The sequence below is a fragment of the Sus scrofa genome, chromosome 10, assembly GCF_000003025.6.
Source record: "Sus scrofa isolate TJ Tabasco breed Duroc chromosome 10, Sscrofa11.1, whole genome shotgun sequence".
In the NCBI taxonomy this organism is placed as follows: Eukaryota; Metazoa; Chordata; class Mammalia; order Artiodactyla; family Suidae; genus Sus; species Sus scrofa.
Window position 1 is genome coordinate 16,909,933 of NC_010452.4, and position 16,370 is coordinate 16,926,302.

The following is a 16,370-nucleotide window of genomic DNA, read 5'->3' on the forward strand; positions in this document are numbered from 1 at the left end:
TAAGTCTGTTGGGCAGAGGTAAACAGACCCTACTTTGAAGATCCTACCCCTTATAAGGAGTCTGACTTACCTTCCATGATTCCAAATGGATGCTCAATAAAAATAAGCCTTCTGTATTATACCTCTGAAATCCGTCTTATTTATTTACAATTTGCATGCTGACAACTTTCCAAAGATAACTTAAAAGTATCATTTGTACAGTAAGGTTATGACACTTAAAAAAAAAGGCAGAGTAAAAAATTTTTTCATGTTAAAAAAACAAAAAGGGCAGAGGAAATGGAACTGCAACCAGGGATCAGGGGCAAGATGGTTATAAAAATTTAATATTAAATTTAGCTCTGACATTCATATCCTATTACATTGTTACGTAGTTTCTCCTTTGCTTCAGATTTTTATATATTTATGTCATTTCTTTCCCAACTAAATTTAAACCCCAAGCAGAGAGGCTATCTCATACTTTTTTGTTGTCTTCCATTAGCCTTTTTAAACACAATAACTACTCCAGAAACATTTTGATTGATTCTGACAATGTGGGAATAGTCCATGCATTGTCATAAATTTTAAAAATCCTTTACATAATTGAGGGACTACAAACTTGCTTCCTTAAATATCTATTTAATTTATATTTCCCGGCTACTCTACTCACCTCTCAAAATGGATCCCAGTGATGACTGTTGTATCTAAAAAACAAGGCTCTTAACTTTTGATGCATCAGTGTCTCTCCTAGGACATCTCTGGGGCTGTTATTCTACCTGTGGGTGCTTTTTGTAAAAACTTTTGTTTGAGCTGTGACTGTCCTACGTGCCATAGAACTGAGTTTCTAAACGTTTTGTGTAGAACCTGAATGTTCCAAATTTCTCATGAACTTATTATGTAATATGCTGTCACTATCACTGACTCTTTTTGTCCAGAAATCTGTTACTTTCCTTATTTTAAACTTTTAGTAGGTGAGAAACAACTTTGAGAATGCAAGTGTTTATTTTCCCAAGCTTTTCCTGCACTTGTTGGCAAAGCGCCTGCTTCTTTTCACCTGTTTTTATAATATACACTCTTACATTATTATATACACATTATATACATAATTATAGACATACAATCATATATGCTATATATATAGTATATACACTATCTTCCTTCATCGAGAACGTTTGTAAAATTCCCCTAAGTCGAAACAGGTCAGTAGTGAGGTTCTCTGCTCTTTCTACTGACAGACTAAAGATCTAGAATTCACCAGCCACCCAGATCCAACAACAGATTTCACGGAACACAAAACTCTAGTTGCCTCAGGATGGCCTTGACCTCGGTTATCAATCATAAGGGCACACAAAAACATTGAGGAAAGAGCAGAGAACCTCACTACTGTTTCTAACAGGATATTCCAACAGTATTTCAGCTCCAGGAATTTTGCGTGCTCCTGTTTTGACTTCATTAGTAATTCAATATGTCTGATTTGCCCACACGACACTTTTTCAACTTACTTTATCCATCTGACCTGGAACAAAGTGAAAGCACATTTTGCCCAGTTGAAGAGTCTTCTGGCAAGTTGGGTCGCAACAGGCTTGCCAGTCCCAGTTCAGTTAACAAAGAATAAACACATTTCACTTGACATTTACTAGTGCACTAACTTCCTCACTCTGCAGTTTTCTATTTTATATTCTCAAACCATTTTTTTCACTTCTTATTCAACTTTTTACTTGTGATTCTTGCCTCCTCAACAAGATTTCCAGTTTCTTGAGGTTGAGGTTGCTACATGTCTTCGTGGCCCTGATCAACACAGTTTAACTGCAAAGAACAGGAATGGAATAAAAGTTTACTTGAAGGGAGGGAGAAGCGATACAACAGTCTGACATCTACCCTTGGTAGTTTAATTTTGTGGCTTGAGACATACCAATTACGGAATCAGGCTATGGCTTCTACAAGCATCAATTTTACTGCAGTTCTCTAGAATTTGGTCACTTGGGAATGGCTACTTGTAACAGTGCAAGGAAGTACACGTGACAAGAGGGTTCTCCGAGAACGACGGGCGCTCCGCCGCCGTGCCTGTGTCAAGATGCCTCGAGAAGGACGCCCAGAAACGGCCCGTCCGAGCCGGTGGTGTCCGCAGAGCCCGACGCGCACCTGCACACCGGGCAGCGCGGGTGGGCGCGAGGACGTCCCTTAGTCCTAAGCTCTGCGCTCCGGGGGACGAAGGCCTGGGCCCTCACAGCAGGAGCAGAGGGGGCCACCTAATGCCGGACTCAGGTCAAGTCTGTCCCGGGCGCCCTGCCTCCACGGATACCTGCTTAACTTCGAGCAGCCCAGCCCCACTACGTTTAAAAGTGTATTTACGGTTGTCAAGGAGCACACCGAAAAGCTTGCTCCGCACCCCCAGAGCGCGCGAGGCCTCCCAGCCTGGAAACAGGCCCCTCCCAACGCAGCTGTCGCCGCCGCCCGCGGGCTCCTTTCACTTTCTCACGGCCAAGTCCCCCAGAGGGGCGCCGCTGCCGCCACCGCCGCTGCGCCCGCCCGACGACTCCGCCCGCACCGCCTCGCTACCAGCCCCGCCCGCCCGGGTCCGCCCAGCCCAAGAGTTTCTGCTTGCGATTGGCTCGCGGGAGCGGCAGCTCCGGCTGGCCTCTCCCATTGGGTGGGCTCTCTTGTCAGTCCGACGAAAGCCCGCCACTGCCTCCGCCCCTCTGAAAAGCCGCCCTCCTATTGGAGGAGACTGCGTGCAGGGGGCGGGCGGGGAACCCGGTCCGGCCGCTTTCGGTCAATCGCAGCAGCCCAGCGCCGGGAGGGAGGGAGGCGGGGGGAACATCTGGCCGGCGCCGCCGCGTGCGTGCGTGGTGCGTCCCCCCGCCCCTCCCCCCGGCTCCCCCCGCCCCCCCCGCCACTGCCCCCCAGCCCGGGCTCCGCGCTCGCTCCTAGCTCGCTCGCTCCCTCGCTGTGTCTGGCAGGCTGCGGCCGCCGCTGGGCTGCTGCCATGGGGAGCCGTTGAGAGTGGGGCCTCTTCGCTCCGCCGCGCTCCTCCGGCTGCCAGCGGGGGTGGGCGGGCGGGAGGGGGCAGGGGGAGCGGGCGACGGAGCCGGGAGTGGGGGGCGGGGGGGCCGGGAGGGAGGGAGGGGGGCCCGCGGAGGAGGAAGCCCACCAAGTCCGGCGGCGGCGGCGGCGGCGGCCGGGAGGCGGAGGACGCGGCGGCGGTGGGGACGCGGTGACTTAGGGCCGCTCCGTGTGAGTCCCGGCGCCGGCCCCCGGCCCCAACCCGGCGTCCCCTCCGCGCCCCGGCCATGGCGGGCGGGGCGCTGGCTGTGCGGCCCCGGCCGGCGGGGCAGTGCGGGCGGGCGGCCGGGCGGCCGGGCCCCGTGAGTGGAGTTAGTTTGTGCGGGTGGAGCTGGGGGCGGCGGGGCGGGGGGGGCGCCGCAGCGGCGGGGGCCGGGCGCGAGGCCGGGCCGCCGCAGCTGCGGGTCGGGCGGGGTGCGGCCGGTGCAGCTGCGGCGCGGGGCGCGCTCCGGCCGGTGCAGCTGCGGCGGCGCCTCTCGGGGCGGGGGCGCGGGGCGGGGGCTTGGGAGCGGTGCAGCTGCAAGGCGGCGGGACGGCCGCCGCTCCGGGGACCCGTGCAGCTGCGGCAGCGCCCGCGGGGAGGCCCCTCCCGGGCCGGGGCAGTTGCCGGGGGCTCGCGCCTGGGCGGCGGGGAAGCGGTAGCCGCCTCCCTCCCCCGGCTTCTTACGACTTTTCTTTTGTTGTTGCCGTGACCTGGGTCTGTTTTCTCGTCTGTTGTTTAAGGTGTTTTCCTGCTGCACCGGCTCTACGCCCTCCGCCTCCTTCCCTGTGGTTTAACCTTCCTCTTTCCCCTAGTGTTTTATGCACAGCCAACTACGTAAAGATTTGCATTTCTTCCCCACTCCCCGCTCTTCACCCCCCCCCGCCCCCACCTCCTTGAAAAACAAAACCCAACCTCACAAAACCTCTCCGGACCCGCGGCTGCGAGGCGCAGAGGGGTTGATTTGTGGAGTGGGAGTCGCTGGCCCATTGCAGTGCTCGGGACTCGTTAAACTGTCACTCGCCATTCCCCCCGCCCCAGCCTAGCCCCCCGCCCCACCGGGTAAATGGGGTGATTAATGTCTGATATATTGGAATGAGGCGAGGGCATTTGTGCAGAATAGGTGGTGTGGCCGAGAAGGAATTTATTTCCAAAGAGTGCCTCCTGAAATAGGCATTCATAATTGTGTCATTCATCGCGAAGTTAGAGAAAGTTAGGTCTGTGACTTTGGAAAAGCGAGAAGCGCGGGATGGAGACCTTGGTCTTTGTTACTCTTTATTTAACTCTTGGCCGTGGTTTTCTAATGGGAGCGGAGTGGACATCCCCAGGACTGTGACACTTTGCGCCTCAGGCCCCAGCGCCTTTTCTGCTCCTCACCCTCAGAAGGGTCTTGTAGAGACGTGCTTGACATTCACAGATGTCGCAGCCCCTTGCAGGGCACCGGTCAGGCCGGCCCGGGTTACCTTAACAATTTCGTCAGCCGCTCTAAAAGGACCCACAAAGTCTAACTAAAAAAAAAAAAAAAAAAAAAAAAGTTCCCAACTTCCTAGACCTGGCTTCCCTTCCACTTCCCCCTTTCTCCCTGAAAGGTTTTCTTGTGATCATGAACATTACAGAGTGACCCACAAAAAAGATTGTTATGGGACACAGATCAAGGGGAAGACAGAGTTCTGCTCTTTCTGAGCAGAAAGTCAAATCAGATAGGCAGATGCAGCATTCACTGTAAATGGCTGTAGCAGGTTGTATGGGTTTATTAATTTGTCTCATTGAACTGAAGTACTTTCCAGGATTTCAGAAAGTGCAGTTTCAGTTTGTTGATACAGAGAGTTGAAATTTGCATTAACTGGCAGTGTGAGAACTGAGGAGGTAGTTGGAGAAAAGTTAGTTATATAAGAGTGAAGTATGAGATAATAAGGTGAACCAGTTTGAAGTGGTAGTTCTGAACAGTCTTCCAGCATTCTGAGACACGTATACCATTATCTCAGCAGGGGAAAAAAAAAAAAAAAGTGCCGTAATAATGTTGAAATGGGACTGGAGATGTCAAATGGGTTGGTTTAAAAATATCCCTAAGCTGCCTTTGCAACTAAACGTTGGAGTTGAATAAAAGTGAATCTGGATTTCCTGAATAGCACCGTGGCTTGAGTGTGCTGTCAGTATGTAAGCCAGTCCACCAACTTAAGACAGAAGTGTTGCTATTCCATAAATACAGTAGAACTCCATATGCTGAGTTTTTCAATTTCTTCTGTTAGAAAGTTTGGGGGGAAAAAAAGGGAGACTTTGAAGTATTTTGTTTATACTAACAGAAGAGAAAAGTTCTCCTAAGAAAAAGCTGGTGGCAGGAGTGTAGAGGAGTAGCATATGGCATTAAAAGGAGCACAGCTGGAGGTAGCATTTCCATCTGAACATGATGTCAGAGCAGCTGACAGCCTGCCATCCCTCAGCCTTTTATTCTAACACACAGACAGGGAGTTAGTGTGTGCGGATCTGTGGTGGAGAAGGTATCTCATTCCTCTCTAACATCATCTCCACTTTGCATCTGTCTCTCTTAGTCTGCTTTTTTTCCACCGATGTAACAGACCTGGAGCCAGCGAGACTCAGAGGGAAGGACTTAATCAGGTTTATGTGTCCTAAAGGTAGGAGTAGCAAGAGATTAGATCGAGCATATTTCTGTTTGGGTGTTTTGTTTATTTAATTTAAAAAAAAATCACATTACTTTGCTAATCCAGTTTAGGAATAAAATTTAAGAAATGGAGGATTAAATGAACATCTTATTGGCGTTGAAAGTCTTGGGCTTGTTTGGTTTTAATTTTTTATCCCTTTTGCTCGAGTGGGTAAATAACTTTAATATACAGAAATATTTCAAGTTGTGAAGTGTTAAGAAAAGCTTTGAAAGACTGCTTTTTGAGATCCCTTGGGATTAAAATGCTTTTTTGTTGTTGTTCACTGCTCTTTAGATTCCTTTTGCTTTGGGTTGGGGGGTGGGGGAGAAATAGTAAACTGTTTGGAATCCAGCATTCAAACTTACATGAGAAGATTATTCTAGTTAAGAAGCTAGATTGTTGTGTAATTAATTCCACTGTGAAACTTTATTCTTCAAAACATTCGGCAGCACTACTGAAACATACAGCTGTAGTGCTTTTGAAACCGAAGGTTTTTTTAAAAAGAGAAAAAACAAACAAACAAAAAAAACTTTGGTCCCCAGGAGAAGAGTTTGACTGGTTTCCTCATTTCTCTTTCAAATATATATTTAAGAGATCTTTTATTTCAGCATAACGATAATGATTTGCAGGAGTTTTTGTGTTAGCGACTAATTTAGAACTTGTAGATTTGAGCTGCCTGAATTGGCCAGACAGCTGTAATCGCACTCCTCTATTCTTAATCTCTTTATCTGGGCAGCAGCTGCCATATGGCCACAGTCAGCTGGATCAGATGTTTATAAGCTTCCTTCTTCGTCCCTCTCTGTCCTCTCAGCCTCCTAATTTGATCACGGCTACCTTGTGAGCTGCCCTCCAATCTTTATTTTTAGCCCTCTCAAGGATTAGGATTGATGTTAGCTGTGGGGCACTTAAAGTGATTGTATTGTAAATCTTGGGTTATTCCAGCAGCGGCATCTTGCAAAATGTACTGGGTTAAGATGAAAGTTTTAGTCCATCTTGGGCAAAGTGTAGAAGAAGCCGGGAAGTAATTTTTAAATATTAAATTAACATGTACCCATTCCCCAAATGCACTCTGTGAGATGGATTGTGTGGAATCTTGCTTTTGGTCAGAGGAAAGGGGAAAGGGGGGGGGGGAATCCTTTATTTTTAAGGAGTTGAATTTTGCAGCTGAATTGTGACCCTTTGCACATCTGTGTCTTGCCTCCCTCCATTTTACCCTCCTTTCCCAGAAAATAAGGGCAGCAATGCATATTTGAAAGAATAGAAGCTAGTGGGAAAACAAGATATATCAAGTTATGTTGAAACAAAGTATTTTCTGTTGACTGAGGTATGACAGAGGAAAAAAAAAATAGTTTCTCTTTTTCTAACAAGGCTTTTTTTTTTTTTTCTTGGATGTTGAACCTGTAAAGCTTTTGAGTTTCATTTGAAGGTAATATGCCTTTATTTAAAAGTTTGCATTCATTTTAATAAGGAACTCATTTGTTTTGCAACAGATCAAAGTTTAGATGAGAATTTTCAGAATTAAATAAAGCCCTCCTGGTTCCTAATAGTCTAGATGTACGCAGTTTACAAAGAAATATAACCGTTTCTTTTCTCCATTCATTAGAAAAAAAATTTGGATTTGTTCATAGTAAAGATGATCTTTTCCATCTGTTGGTGTCGTTCCTTCTGATCTCGTGCATGTGCGCAGTACCTGCAAATCTTAAGGCATTAACATCTGTTTTTATACACAGGGCTTTTGTTGTTGTAACACTCTGACTTTAAAAGTAAGTTGTTTGCTAATTTCTGGACTAATTATGCGATTTCATTTTTTTTTTTCTTCCTCGATGCAGCCAAATGTGTGTGTTTAAATTGTGCTTTCTAAGTGCAGTCAAGTAGCAAAAGTAAGAAAATAAAAAAGGATGGTTGAACAAGTTTTCTGAATCTTCCAGAATGTGTTTGGGACTTTTCTTTGTTCATCCTACGAGTTGTTCCCTTTGAAATTAAAGCTATTTTGTAGGTTTTGTAGGACATCATTTGACGATGAGAGTTAATTAAATTTCTTCTGAAAGAGACCTAAATTCTCATTCTCAGTAAGAGACCGTACTGAAATTAAGGCTTTTAAAACTCCACTAAAAGTTCGAGGAGGGTGGAGATGCATCCGAGACTGTTTGGCTGGGGTTAAGAAGTTTCCAAAGTGTCCATTTTTCTTCTCGCGTTTGGTTTTGTGTGTGTGATTTGGTAGTGCTTGGCTCATCAGCCTGATTAAGATTCAGGGACATGGACCTCGGCGGCCCAAGCTGGTTCTTTTTTTTTTTTTTTTCCTTCTTCTTCTTCTTTTTTTTCTTCATGGAGACTAGAGCATTGCAAAGTCGTTCCTGACCAGGCTCTCATGAGAAATGTCTCTCTTCCCAGGTTATGAAGACAGTATGGAGTTTCCAGACCATAGTAGACATTTGCTGCAGTGTCTGAGCGAGCAGAGACATCAGGGTTTTCTTTGTGACTGCACTGTTCTGGTGGGAGATGCCCAGTTCCGAGCGCACCGAGCTGTACTGGCTTCATGCAGCATGTATTTCCACCTCTTTTACAAGGACCAGCTGGACAAAAGAGACATTGTTCATCTGAACAGCGACATTGTTACAGCCCCAGCCTTCGCTCTCCTGCTTGAATTCATGTATGAAGGGAAACTCCAGTTCAAAGACTTGCCCATTGAAGACGTGCTAGCAGCTGCCAGTTATCTCCACATGTATGACATTGTCAAAGTCTGCAAAAAGAAGCTGAAAGAGAAAGCCACCACGGAGGCAGACAGCACCAAAAAGGAAGAAGATGCTTCAAGTTGTTCGGACAAAGTCGAGAGCCTCTCTGATGGCAGCAGCCACATGGCGGGCGATTTGCCCAGCGATGAAGATGAAGGGGAAGATGAAAAACTGCACATCCTGCCCAGCAAAAGGGACTTGGCGGCCGAGCCTGGGAACATGTGGATGCGATTGCCCTCGGACGCAGCAGGCATCCCCCAGGCTGGCGGAGAGGCCGAGCCACACGCCACAGCAGCTGGAAAAACAGTAGCCAGCCCCTGCAGCTCAACAGAGTCTTTGTCCCAGAGGTCTGTCACCTCCGTGAGGGATTCAGCAGATGTTGACTGTGTGCTGGACCTGTCTGTCAAGTCCAGCCTTTCAGGAGTTGAAAATCTGAACAGCTCTTATTTCTCTTCACAGGACGTGCTGAGAAGCAACCTGGTGCAGGTGAAGGTGGAGAAAGAGGCTTCCTGTGATGAGAGTGATGTTGGCACTAATGACTATGACATGGAACATAGCACTGTGAAAGAGAGTGTGAGCACTAATAACAGGGTACAGTATGAGCCGGCCCATCTGGCTCCTCTGAGGGAGGACTCGGTCCTGAGGGAGCTGGAGCGGGAGGACAAAGCCAGCGACGATGAGCTGATGACCCCCGAGAGCGAGCGCGTGCAGGTGGAGGGCGGCATGGAGAGCAGCCTGCTGCCCTACGTCTCCAACATCCTGAGCCCGGCCGGCCAGATCTTCATGTGCCCCCTTTGCAACAAGGTCTTCCCCAGCCCGCACATCCTGCAGCTGCACCTGAGCACGCACTTCCGCGAGCAGGACGGCCTGCGCAGCAAGCCGGCCGCCGACGTCAACGTGCCCACCTGCTCGCTGTGCGGGAAGACATTCTCCTGCATGTACACCCTGAAGCGCCACGAGAGGACTCACTCGGGCGAGAAGCCCTACACGTGCACGCAGTGCGGCAAGAGCTTCCAGTACTCGCACAACCTGAGCCGCCACGCCGTGGTGCACACGCGCGAGAAGCCGCACGCCTGCAAGTGGTGCGAGCGCAGGTTCACGCAGTCCGGGGACCTGTACCGGCACATCCGCAAGTTCCACTGTGAGTTGGTGAACTCCTTGTCGGTCAAAAGCGAGGCGCTGAGCCTGCCCGCTGTCAGAGACTGGACCTTAGAAGATAGCTCTCAAGAACTCTGGAAATAATTTTATATATATATATATATATAAATAATATATATATACCTATATATAAATAGATCTCTATATAGTTGTGGTACGGTCTAAAAGCAGTCTTGTTTCCTGGAACTGAAAGGTTGGGATATTAACTTGTTTTTGCACTTTAGAATAGCATGAGAATCTCACTAATTTAGCGTTCAGATGCAAGAAACTTTAGAACAAGTCAGAGAATAGAGAGGTGTTTTTCTTTTGAGGGGGAAGTAAGCCAATAAGAACCTTGGAAACAAATCGTCCTGTCACAAAATGCTTTCATAGGGCCTGTTTTGTCAGCACTGCGGTGTCTTTTGAGCTTTTTCTTTTTTTTTTTTCTTTTCCCCACCTTTTCTTCCTTTTTTTTTTTTTTTTTTTTTTTTTTAGTAGAAATTCCCTCCAGTTTTATTAGCCTCTTTATACGTCTCTCAAATTGCATGAATCTTTTCTGGCTGTTGGAAACCTGAATGCTTTTAGACCCAAATGGAAAATTTCTGAAATGCTGGATTATCTATTTTTAAACAAGCAGTTGACTTAAAACTTTCTGTGGCAACTTCTGGTTTTCTGACGGTTCCCAATGAGAGAAAATTCTGAAAGTACACTGGGATCACTGGGACGCTGTCTTTGTGAAGGTTTGCTTGGGATGAAAAAGGATATTGCAGCTTCAGCAGTGTTGAACTGTGTGTTGAAAAATGTGAATTACTGTTATTGTATACTGTAATTGATTACATGGGCTTGGGGGGGGTGTCAAAGGACTTGACAGGTTGTGTTGATGCTCTTAGTTGAGTCTTGAAAAGTAAATATTAACGCTACAGAAATGCATGAGTTTCAATATATTTTTTGTCTTTGTTTGCATTGTATAACTTTAACGAGTGAGTTTAAAATTATTTAATTTCCTTAGAAAAATAGCACCATTTGGGGAAAAAAAAAACCTGGTGTTATGAAGAACGTTAATGCACTGTTTTATTTTTATTTTATATAATTTAAATTGACTTTCCCACTGTCTTTAAGTTGAAACTGTTAAGCTGAATAAAAACTTAAGCTGCAAATTGATAACTTCGCTACATAACAAGGAAAATATAAATGTTTACAAACGGCTTAAAGATTTGCATGTGCAGTGTGCATTTATAACAGAACTTCTAATTGCACAAAACCCAGGCCAGCTCAAAGTTTAGGTGTACACATTTACCCAGTTGAGCGTTTTTAGAGTAACTACTGCACAAATTGACAATAGGTCATTCTCTTTTTCTTGCTCCCCTTTTCTTTTTCTCCCCCCTTCTTCCTTTCCCTCCCTTCCTTCCTCCCTCCCTCCCCTCCCCCACTCCCTCCCACCCCCAAATCATGAAAAGATTCTATGGACTGAAAAAGCCCCAGGCTGAAAGGACTGGACTGCCTTGATTGACATGGGGAAGGGGGTAGGAGACTATGTGTATCGCGGCAGCAGAGGCTGCAGCCCAACGTGTGGTTTTAATGACCAGCACGCAGGGCAAAAGCATTTTGCACAGTGTTTGTTTTCCTGTCTTGCACTTACAAATAAGGTCTATGGGAGTAGCATGGAAAACGTTTGCTGTTTTTCCCTTTTTTTTTTTTTAAATTGCTTTTGTTTAAAATTTGATCGCCTTAACTACTGTAAACATAGCCTATTTTTGTGCTTAAGATACTGAATGGAAAACTCCATTGTGTGTTGCTGGACTGTTTTGGAAATATTTGGTCAAATGTGTGTTAATTTGGCTGTAATGGCATTTAAAGCAAACAAACAAACAAAAAAAAAGCTGTGAAAATGGCCTTGGAGCATTATCTTTAGTTACTTGAAGAGTTTCTAGTTTTTTTAAAATACAGTTTATGTTAAAATAATTTTTATTAATTTAGAGAAGACAATCAGCGTCTGTGAGAAAACGGACTTTCTTTTGGATTTTCTTTTTGTGGTCATCGTGAGTGATTGCTTTTTCCTTTTATTAGTTTCACATTCTTCCTTTGTTCTAAAACTTAGACTGACATCTAGCTTTGACAATCATAGTATGTTTTATTTTCCTGAGGGGGGAATAACTTATAATGCTGTTTAGTTTTGTACTATTGGTGTGTTGGTGAATTTTTAAACTGTGTGCTAACTGCAATAAATTATATGAACTGAGAATTTCTGGTGCGTTTTTCAGATTGTGATTTTTGTAACAGCTAGATCCTAAATATGTATCATACATGGCATCTTTATTCGTAATATCAGTTCTATCCAGAGCTCATTAATTAAGTCACTCAACTGGAAGGGTGCAGACATCTTACTTCTGGTCATTTAAGAAGATATTAAATGCACATTTTTAAAAAGTGACCCATTTTCTACAGCCTGGATCAAAAAGGCAGTTCTCTAGAAATGTGTGAATCCATGAAACTTCCAAGTGGCAGCATAGGTTTTTCATAATACACTGTACAACTACTAATCCATAGACCATAAGTCATATTTTCGTGGGTAATTTTATCCTAAGTTGATTGGTCAAATCTCTTCTTCTGTGTTCTGGTTTAAGTGGAAAATTGAAGGAGACCGGATGTCTTAATTTGGAAAACTGCTTGACTAATGACTGGAATTCTAGGCAATTGAATTAGCAGGCATTCGATTGTTCAAGAATAGCTGTGTACATCCTTTTTGTTGCTGGGAGAACTCAAAGGTTCCCAAGTTTTATTTCTGAAGTTTTAACTTAAAAATGTCATCAAGTACATGCGACCTTTTAAAAAAAAAAAAACTGCTCCCTAAGTTGTGTGATCGTCCCAGCTTCATGCTTGCTTTGACGGCATTGTCGGGTGAGAAACGTTGCTGGTCGACCTCAAGAATTAACGGAACACTCACACGTGCTCGATGGTCCTATAGGGGAATTGTCCCATGCAGTCAGTCCTAAGTGTGGCCTGGGCGGGCCCCGACCTGAGAGTCTTGTAAATCCCCAAATCTAATCGCCCACGCTTCCAGCCTCAAAGATACCTATGAAAATAGAGGTTTATATGGTTGTCAAAATTAAATACATTTATATTAAATGGCCCACAGTAAGGTTAATATTCTTAACTTCTTAGCGGGATAGAAGGTCTGGAGCCTGAAAATGTGCCGTCTGTGAGTTCTCCGATGGCTTTGGGTGGGAATCCCAAAAGACGCCATCATAAAGCACAATCAGAAATTTTTACTTTGGGATCCCACGTTCCCCCCCACACACACACACCCTTTTTTTTTTGGTGAAACAGGATTTCTATAACATGCAACTCCCTTGGTTTTAACCAGCTGAACATTGCTTTACATGAAAAGCGAATGTACATTGGAGCTCCACAAAATCATTTATTGGGCAGCTACAGGCAGATAAAAAGGCTGGGTGAGGAGGGCATCTGTATTTTCAGTTCCTGTCGTGACCGTCACACCCAGAGAGGTTGAGGGTTATAATTCAGTTCCACTGACCAGCATCTGATTTTCAATGAGGGGCGTTATCTTCAACGTAACTAGATTCGCTTATAAAAACAATATTTTGACATGACATTTGGAAGAACTAACTTTGTAAAAAAGTCCTTGCAAAAGCTGGAACAATTATGCAAATCACCACCTTTGGTAAGTGAAGGAATCAGTTGTTTATTCACTCCGTTTTTAAAAAAGGAAATTGATTTTTCATATAATCATATTGGAAACCATTCAAATTGATCCCCCCTTCGACCCTGGGCTGATGCATATTTTAAATATGTGGTTTCACTTACTTTTGAAAACATCTGCTGCTTTTAGATAATCAATCACGCCCAGATTAGTGTGGGCCCAGCACTGCGTGCGAGATGGACCCTGGGGGATGTCGGAGAAGGATACCATGCTAAGGATACAGGTTTCGGATGTCCTTCCTAGTTAAGGATGCTATTGGACGCATAGGTGAGTCAAGTAGTTTTACTTTAACAGACTGGAAGTGACGGTCTACAAACAAGGTATTGGAAGATTAGACAAGAGCGAACACTCTTATTAAAATTACATAATTAAAATGACAAGTAAAAGTTTTGAACCGTTAACCAAAAAAAGATGGGTTTTGTAACCCACGATGTAACACTACTTAAGAACTCTTGACTCTCCCAAGATTTATCAATAGAACACAAAATATATAAAAACTTGACTTCAAAAATTCCATTGTACCAGATAAGAAAATTAAAAACCTCTTTAGATCTCAAAATGTCCTGTATTGTATGACTACATTGTGTTTTTATAAAGCTGAAAACATCCTTGGATTTCTAATACGAGGGAAACTTTGACTTACCTCTGGATAGGAAGCTCAGATAATTTTAGTTTTAATGTGTAGATATTGATCTAAATGTTAATTGTTTCGATGTTTGAAACTATTGATAAGATACAGTGACTCGAGGAAGTATGGATTTTGAAATTCAGGAGGGTGATCTTAATCCTTCTCTTTAAAACCTTTGCCATTAAAATGCTAGTGATAATACCATTAAAAAAAATAAGGCAATCATTTTATTTTTTAAGAGCAAATCGCTTTTAGGAGTGTCATTTTGGCTACAGTCCAAGTTTATTACCCTGACAGGATTTTGTCCCTTATGTTCAAAAGTGTCTACCTTTGGCCTGCAGGAACATGGCAAAATACCTCTGTACGTGATCCTTTGGTCCAAGGCGTAGAATCACTTTTTCTTGGACTTTGTCAGTGTAATCATACAAAAGGAAACATTTTATGTTTCTAGGCTTCCTATCCCTTCTTAGATTTTCGTAATATTTTATAGTCTTAAAAAGAGAGCTGTGGTCGTCAGATCTTACTGATGACACTGGAGGTTTTTACAAATATTACTTCATTTACAGAGGCAATTACAGTTTTGGAAATTGAAACTCTTCAGTATTTTGCAAACTGATCCCTTAAAAATCTTTCCTAATTACCTTTTGTAATTTCTTAGGAAAGAAACGGAACTCCAAATTTAAAACACTGTAACAAGGAAGGGTGAGATCATAGAAATGAAACCCTAACTGGAAAGTGTTTCTTTTGAGCCCAATTACTTTATAAGTATCTGCTTACACTTAATAATTTGTTGCATTAATTATCCAGATAATTCGGGCTCATAGAACAGCTTTCTCCTGAAATAGTCAAGCCCTTGAAAGAAATCAGATTTTTTTTGGAGAGGAATGAATTACCTGTTGCACTTTCCTGATTCTATTCTGACATTTACTGGTTTCCTCTTCCTCGCCATCCCTAGGTTTACGTGAGCTTGCTCCTTTTCCTTGGGCTCAAGGGTAGTTTGCAAAGCAATTTTTTTCAAAACAAAAAATTTTCTGGAATTTTCAGGCCCTTGTGCCCCTTTCTAATCGTCTTCAGGAATGGGTTTGCAGTGGCACTCTATTTTGCCATAGGAGGCGATTCTCTCTAGTTCGTTTGGCAAAGAGAGGAGCAAAAACCCGATTTGGCTTTAAAATGTAGCACATTAGTCAGTAACAGTTTCAGTGAGGATATTTAGAGTGGCTTTGAGAGGCCGTGTGACACAGATAGAGAGTCCATTCATGGGAACGACTTATTTACAGTTTATTATCATCTCTGTAGTTAATCATTAAATCAAGTGGTTTTTATTCAACGTCGATATGCATGCTTAACACGACTATATAGGAATTTTCAAACGTCCTAGTGGCCCAAATATTCAAGTCTGTAAGAAGTGTGTTTGTATGGTGCATCTTCCCATGTACCACTTCATTAATATGAAAAATGTGTTTGAATGTTTGGAAACATAAGAGCGATGAACTCCGTTGTTTGAATGCACAATGCAGATAAGTACAATGATAACTGAACTTGAAAGAAGAGCAGAACCTTATGCGTGTGTGCTGTGCCAAACCAGAGCTAACTTCCGATATGTGACAGAGCCTCAAAGAATGTATCTTGGAGTTTTCTTGGGGCACAGCAGGTTAAGGATCCGCTTGGATCATGCTGCCGTGGCGTGGGTTCAATCCCCGGCCTGGGAACTTCCACGTGCTGCGGGTGCGGCCCCCCAGAAATGCAAAATATAAAAATATAGATTACTTAACACTATGGACATAATCAGCTCCTTTAAAAAATCATACTCAGTGCAGTATACACTTCACCTTTGAGGGATTTACCAAACACCCTGACATTTGTGTATGTCTATTGCTCTGAAATGGTCTGTGATCAAAGTTGGAGCCTTTAAGCCTTTCGTCTCATACTCTGAAATCTGTTCTTGCAAACAGACTAAAAATTATATGTATATAAATTTATATATAGATATATATAACATGCACCTAACGTATCTCTCTATATTATGTATCTCTAGATCTTTTCTGTGGATGATTTCTTTGGAGCTGTTTGCTAATACTGCAATGCCTCTTGCATGTTTACTAGACAGACAACAATGCTTCCTACGATGTATGTCTCTTTGGATAAGTTCTAGAAAAGCAAAATGATACAATAATAGATAGTTTAAACATTTAAGAAAAGCATTTTTTGCTTGTGAGTCATTGCCACAGAAATTTGTGCTCATCGTTTTTAGCATAAGAAGAAAATCCATTTCTTCTCGTTTATAACTGTCTCCCTGTGTGCTTGAAATCCTCATCGAATAGAATTTGAGCATCGAACCATATTCCAAGACAATCTGATTTATAAGTTTATTTCTATAAAGAACTGCCTTTGAGAAAGAGGGTGTTTTAAGCGTACGACAGGAGGGAGAAATAGGAGAGGTTTATATTCAAAGCATAAACATGATACACATTGC

General features: G+C 43.8%; 1 protein-coding gene across 4 annotated transcripts; it reads left to right on the plus strand.

Annotated features, from left to right (window-relative positions):
* ZBTB18 (zinc finger and BTB domain containing 18) lies at positions 3,090-11,790 on the plus strand. 4 transcript variants are annotated; one of them, XM_021064457.1, is made up of 3 exons: positions 3,135-3,210; positions 5,569-5,652; positions 8,071-11,790. In XM_021064457.1, the coding sequence occupies exons 2-3, from the start codon at positions 5,640-5,642 to the stop codon at positions 9,651-9,653; spliced, it is 1,596 nt and encodes a 531-aa protein (XP_020920116.1). In that variant the 5' UTR covers positions 3,135-3,210; positions 5,569-5,639; the 3' UTR covers positions 9,654-11,790. The 4 variants fall into 4 exon arrangements, with proteins under 4 accessions (XP_020920117.1, XP_020920116.1, XP_020920119.1 ...); XM_021064460.1 differs by lacking the exon at positions 3,135-3,210 and adding an exon at positions 7,086-7,105 and having other exon boundaries at positions 3,897-5,652; XM_021064458.1 differs by lacking the exon at positions 5,569-5,652 and having other exon boundaries at positions 3,090-3,210.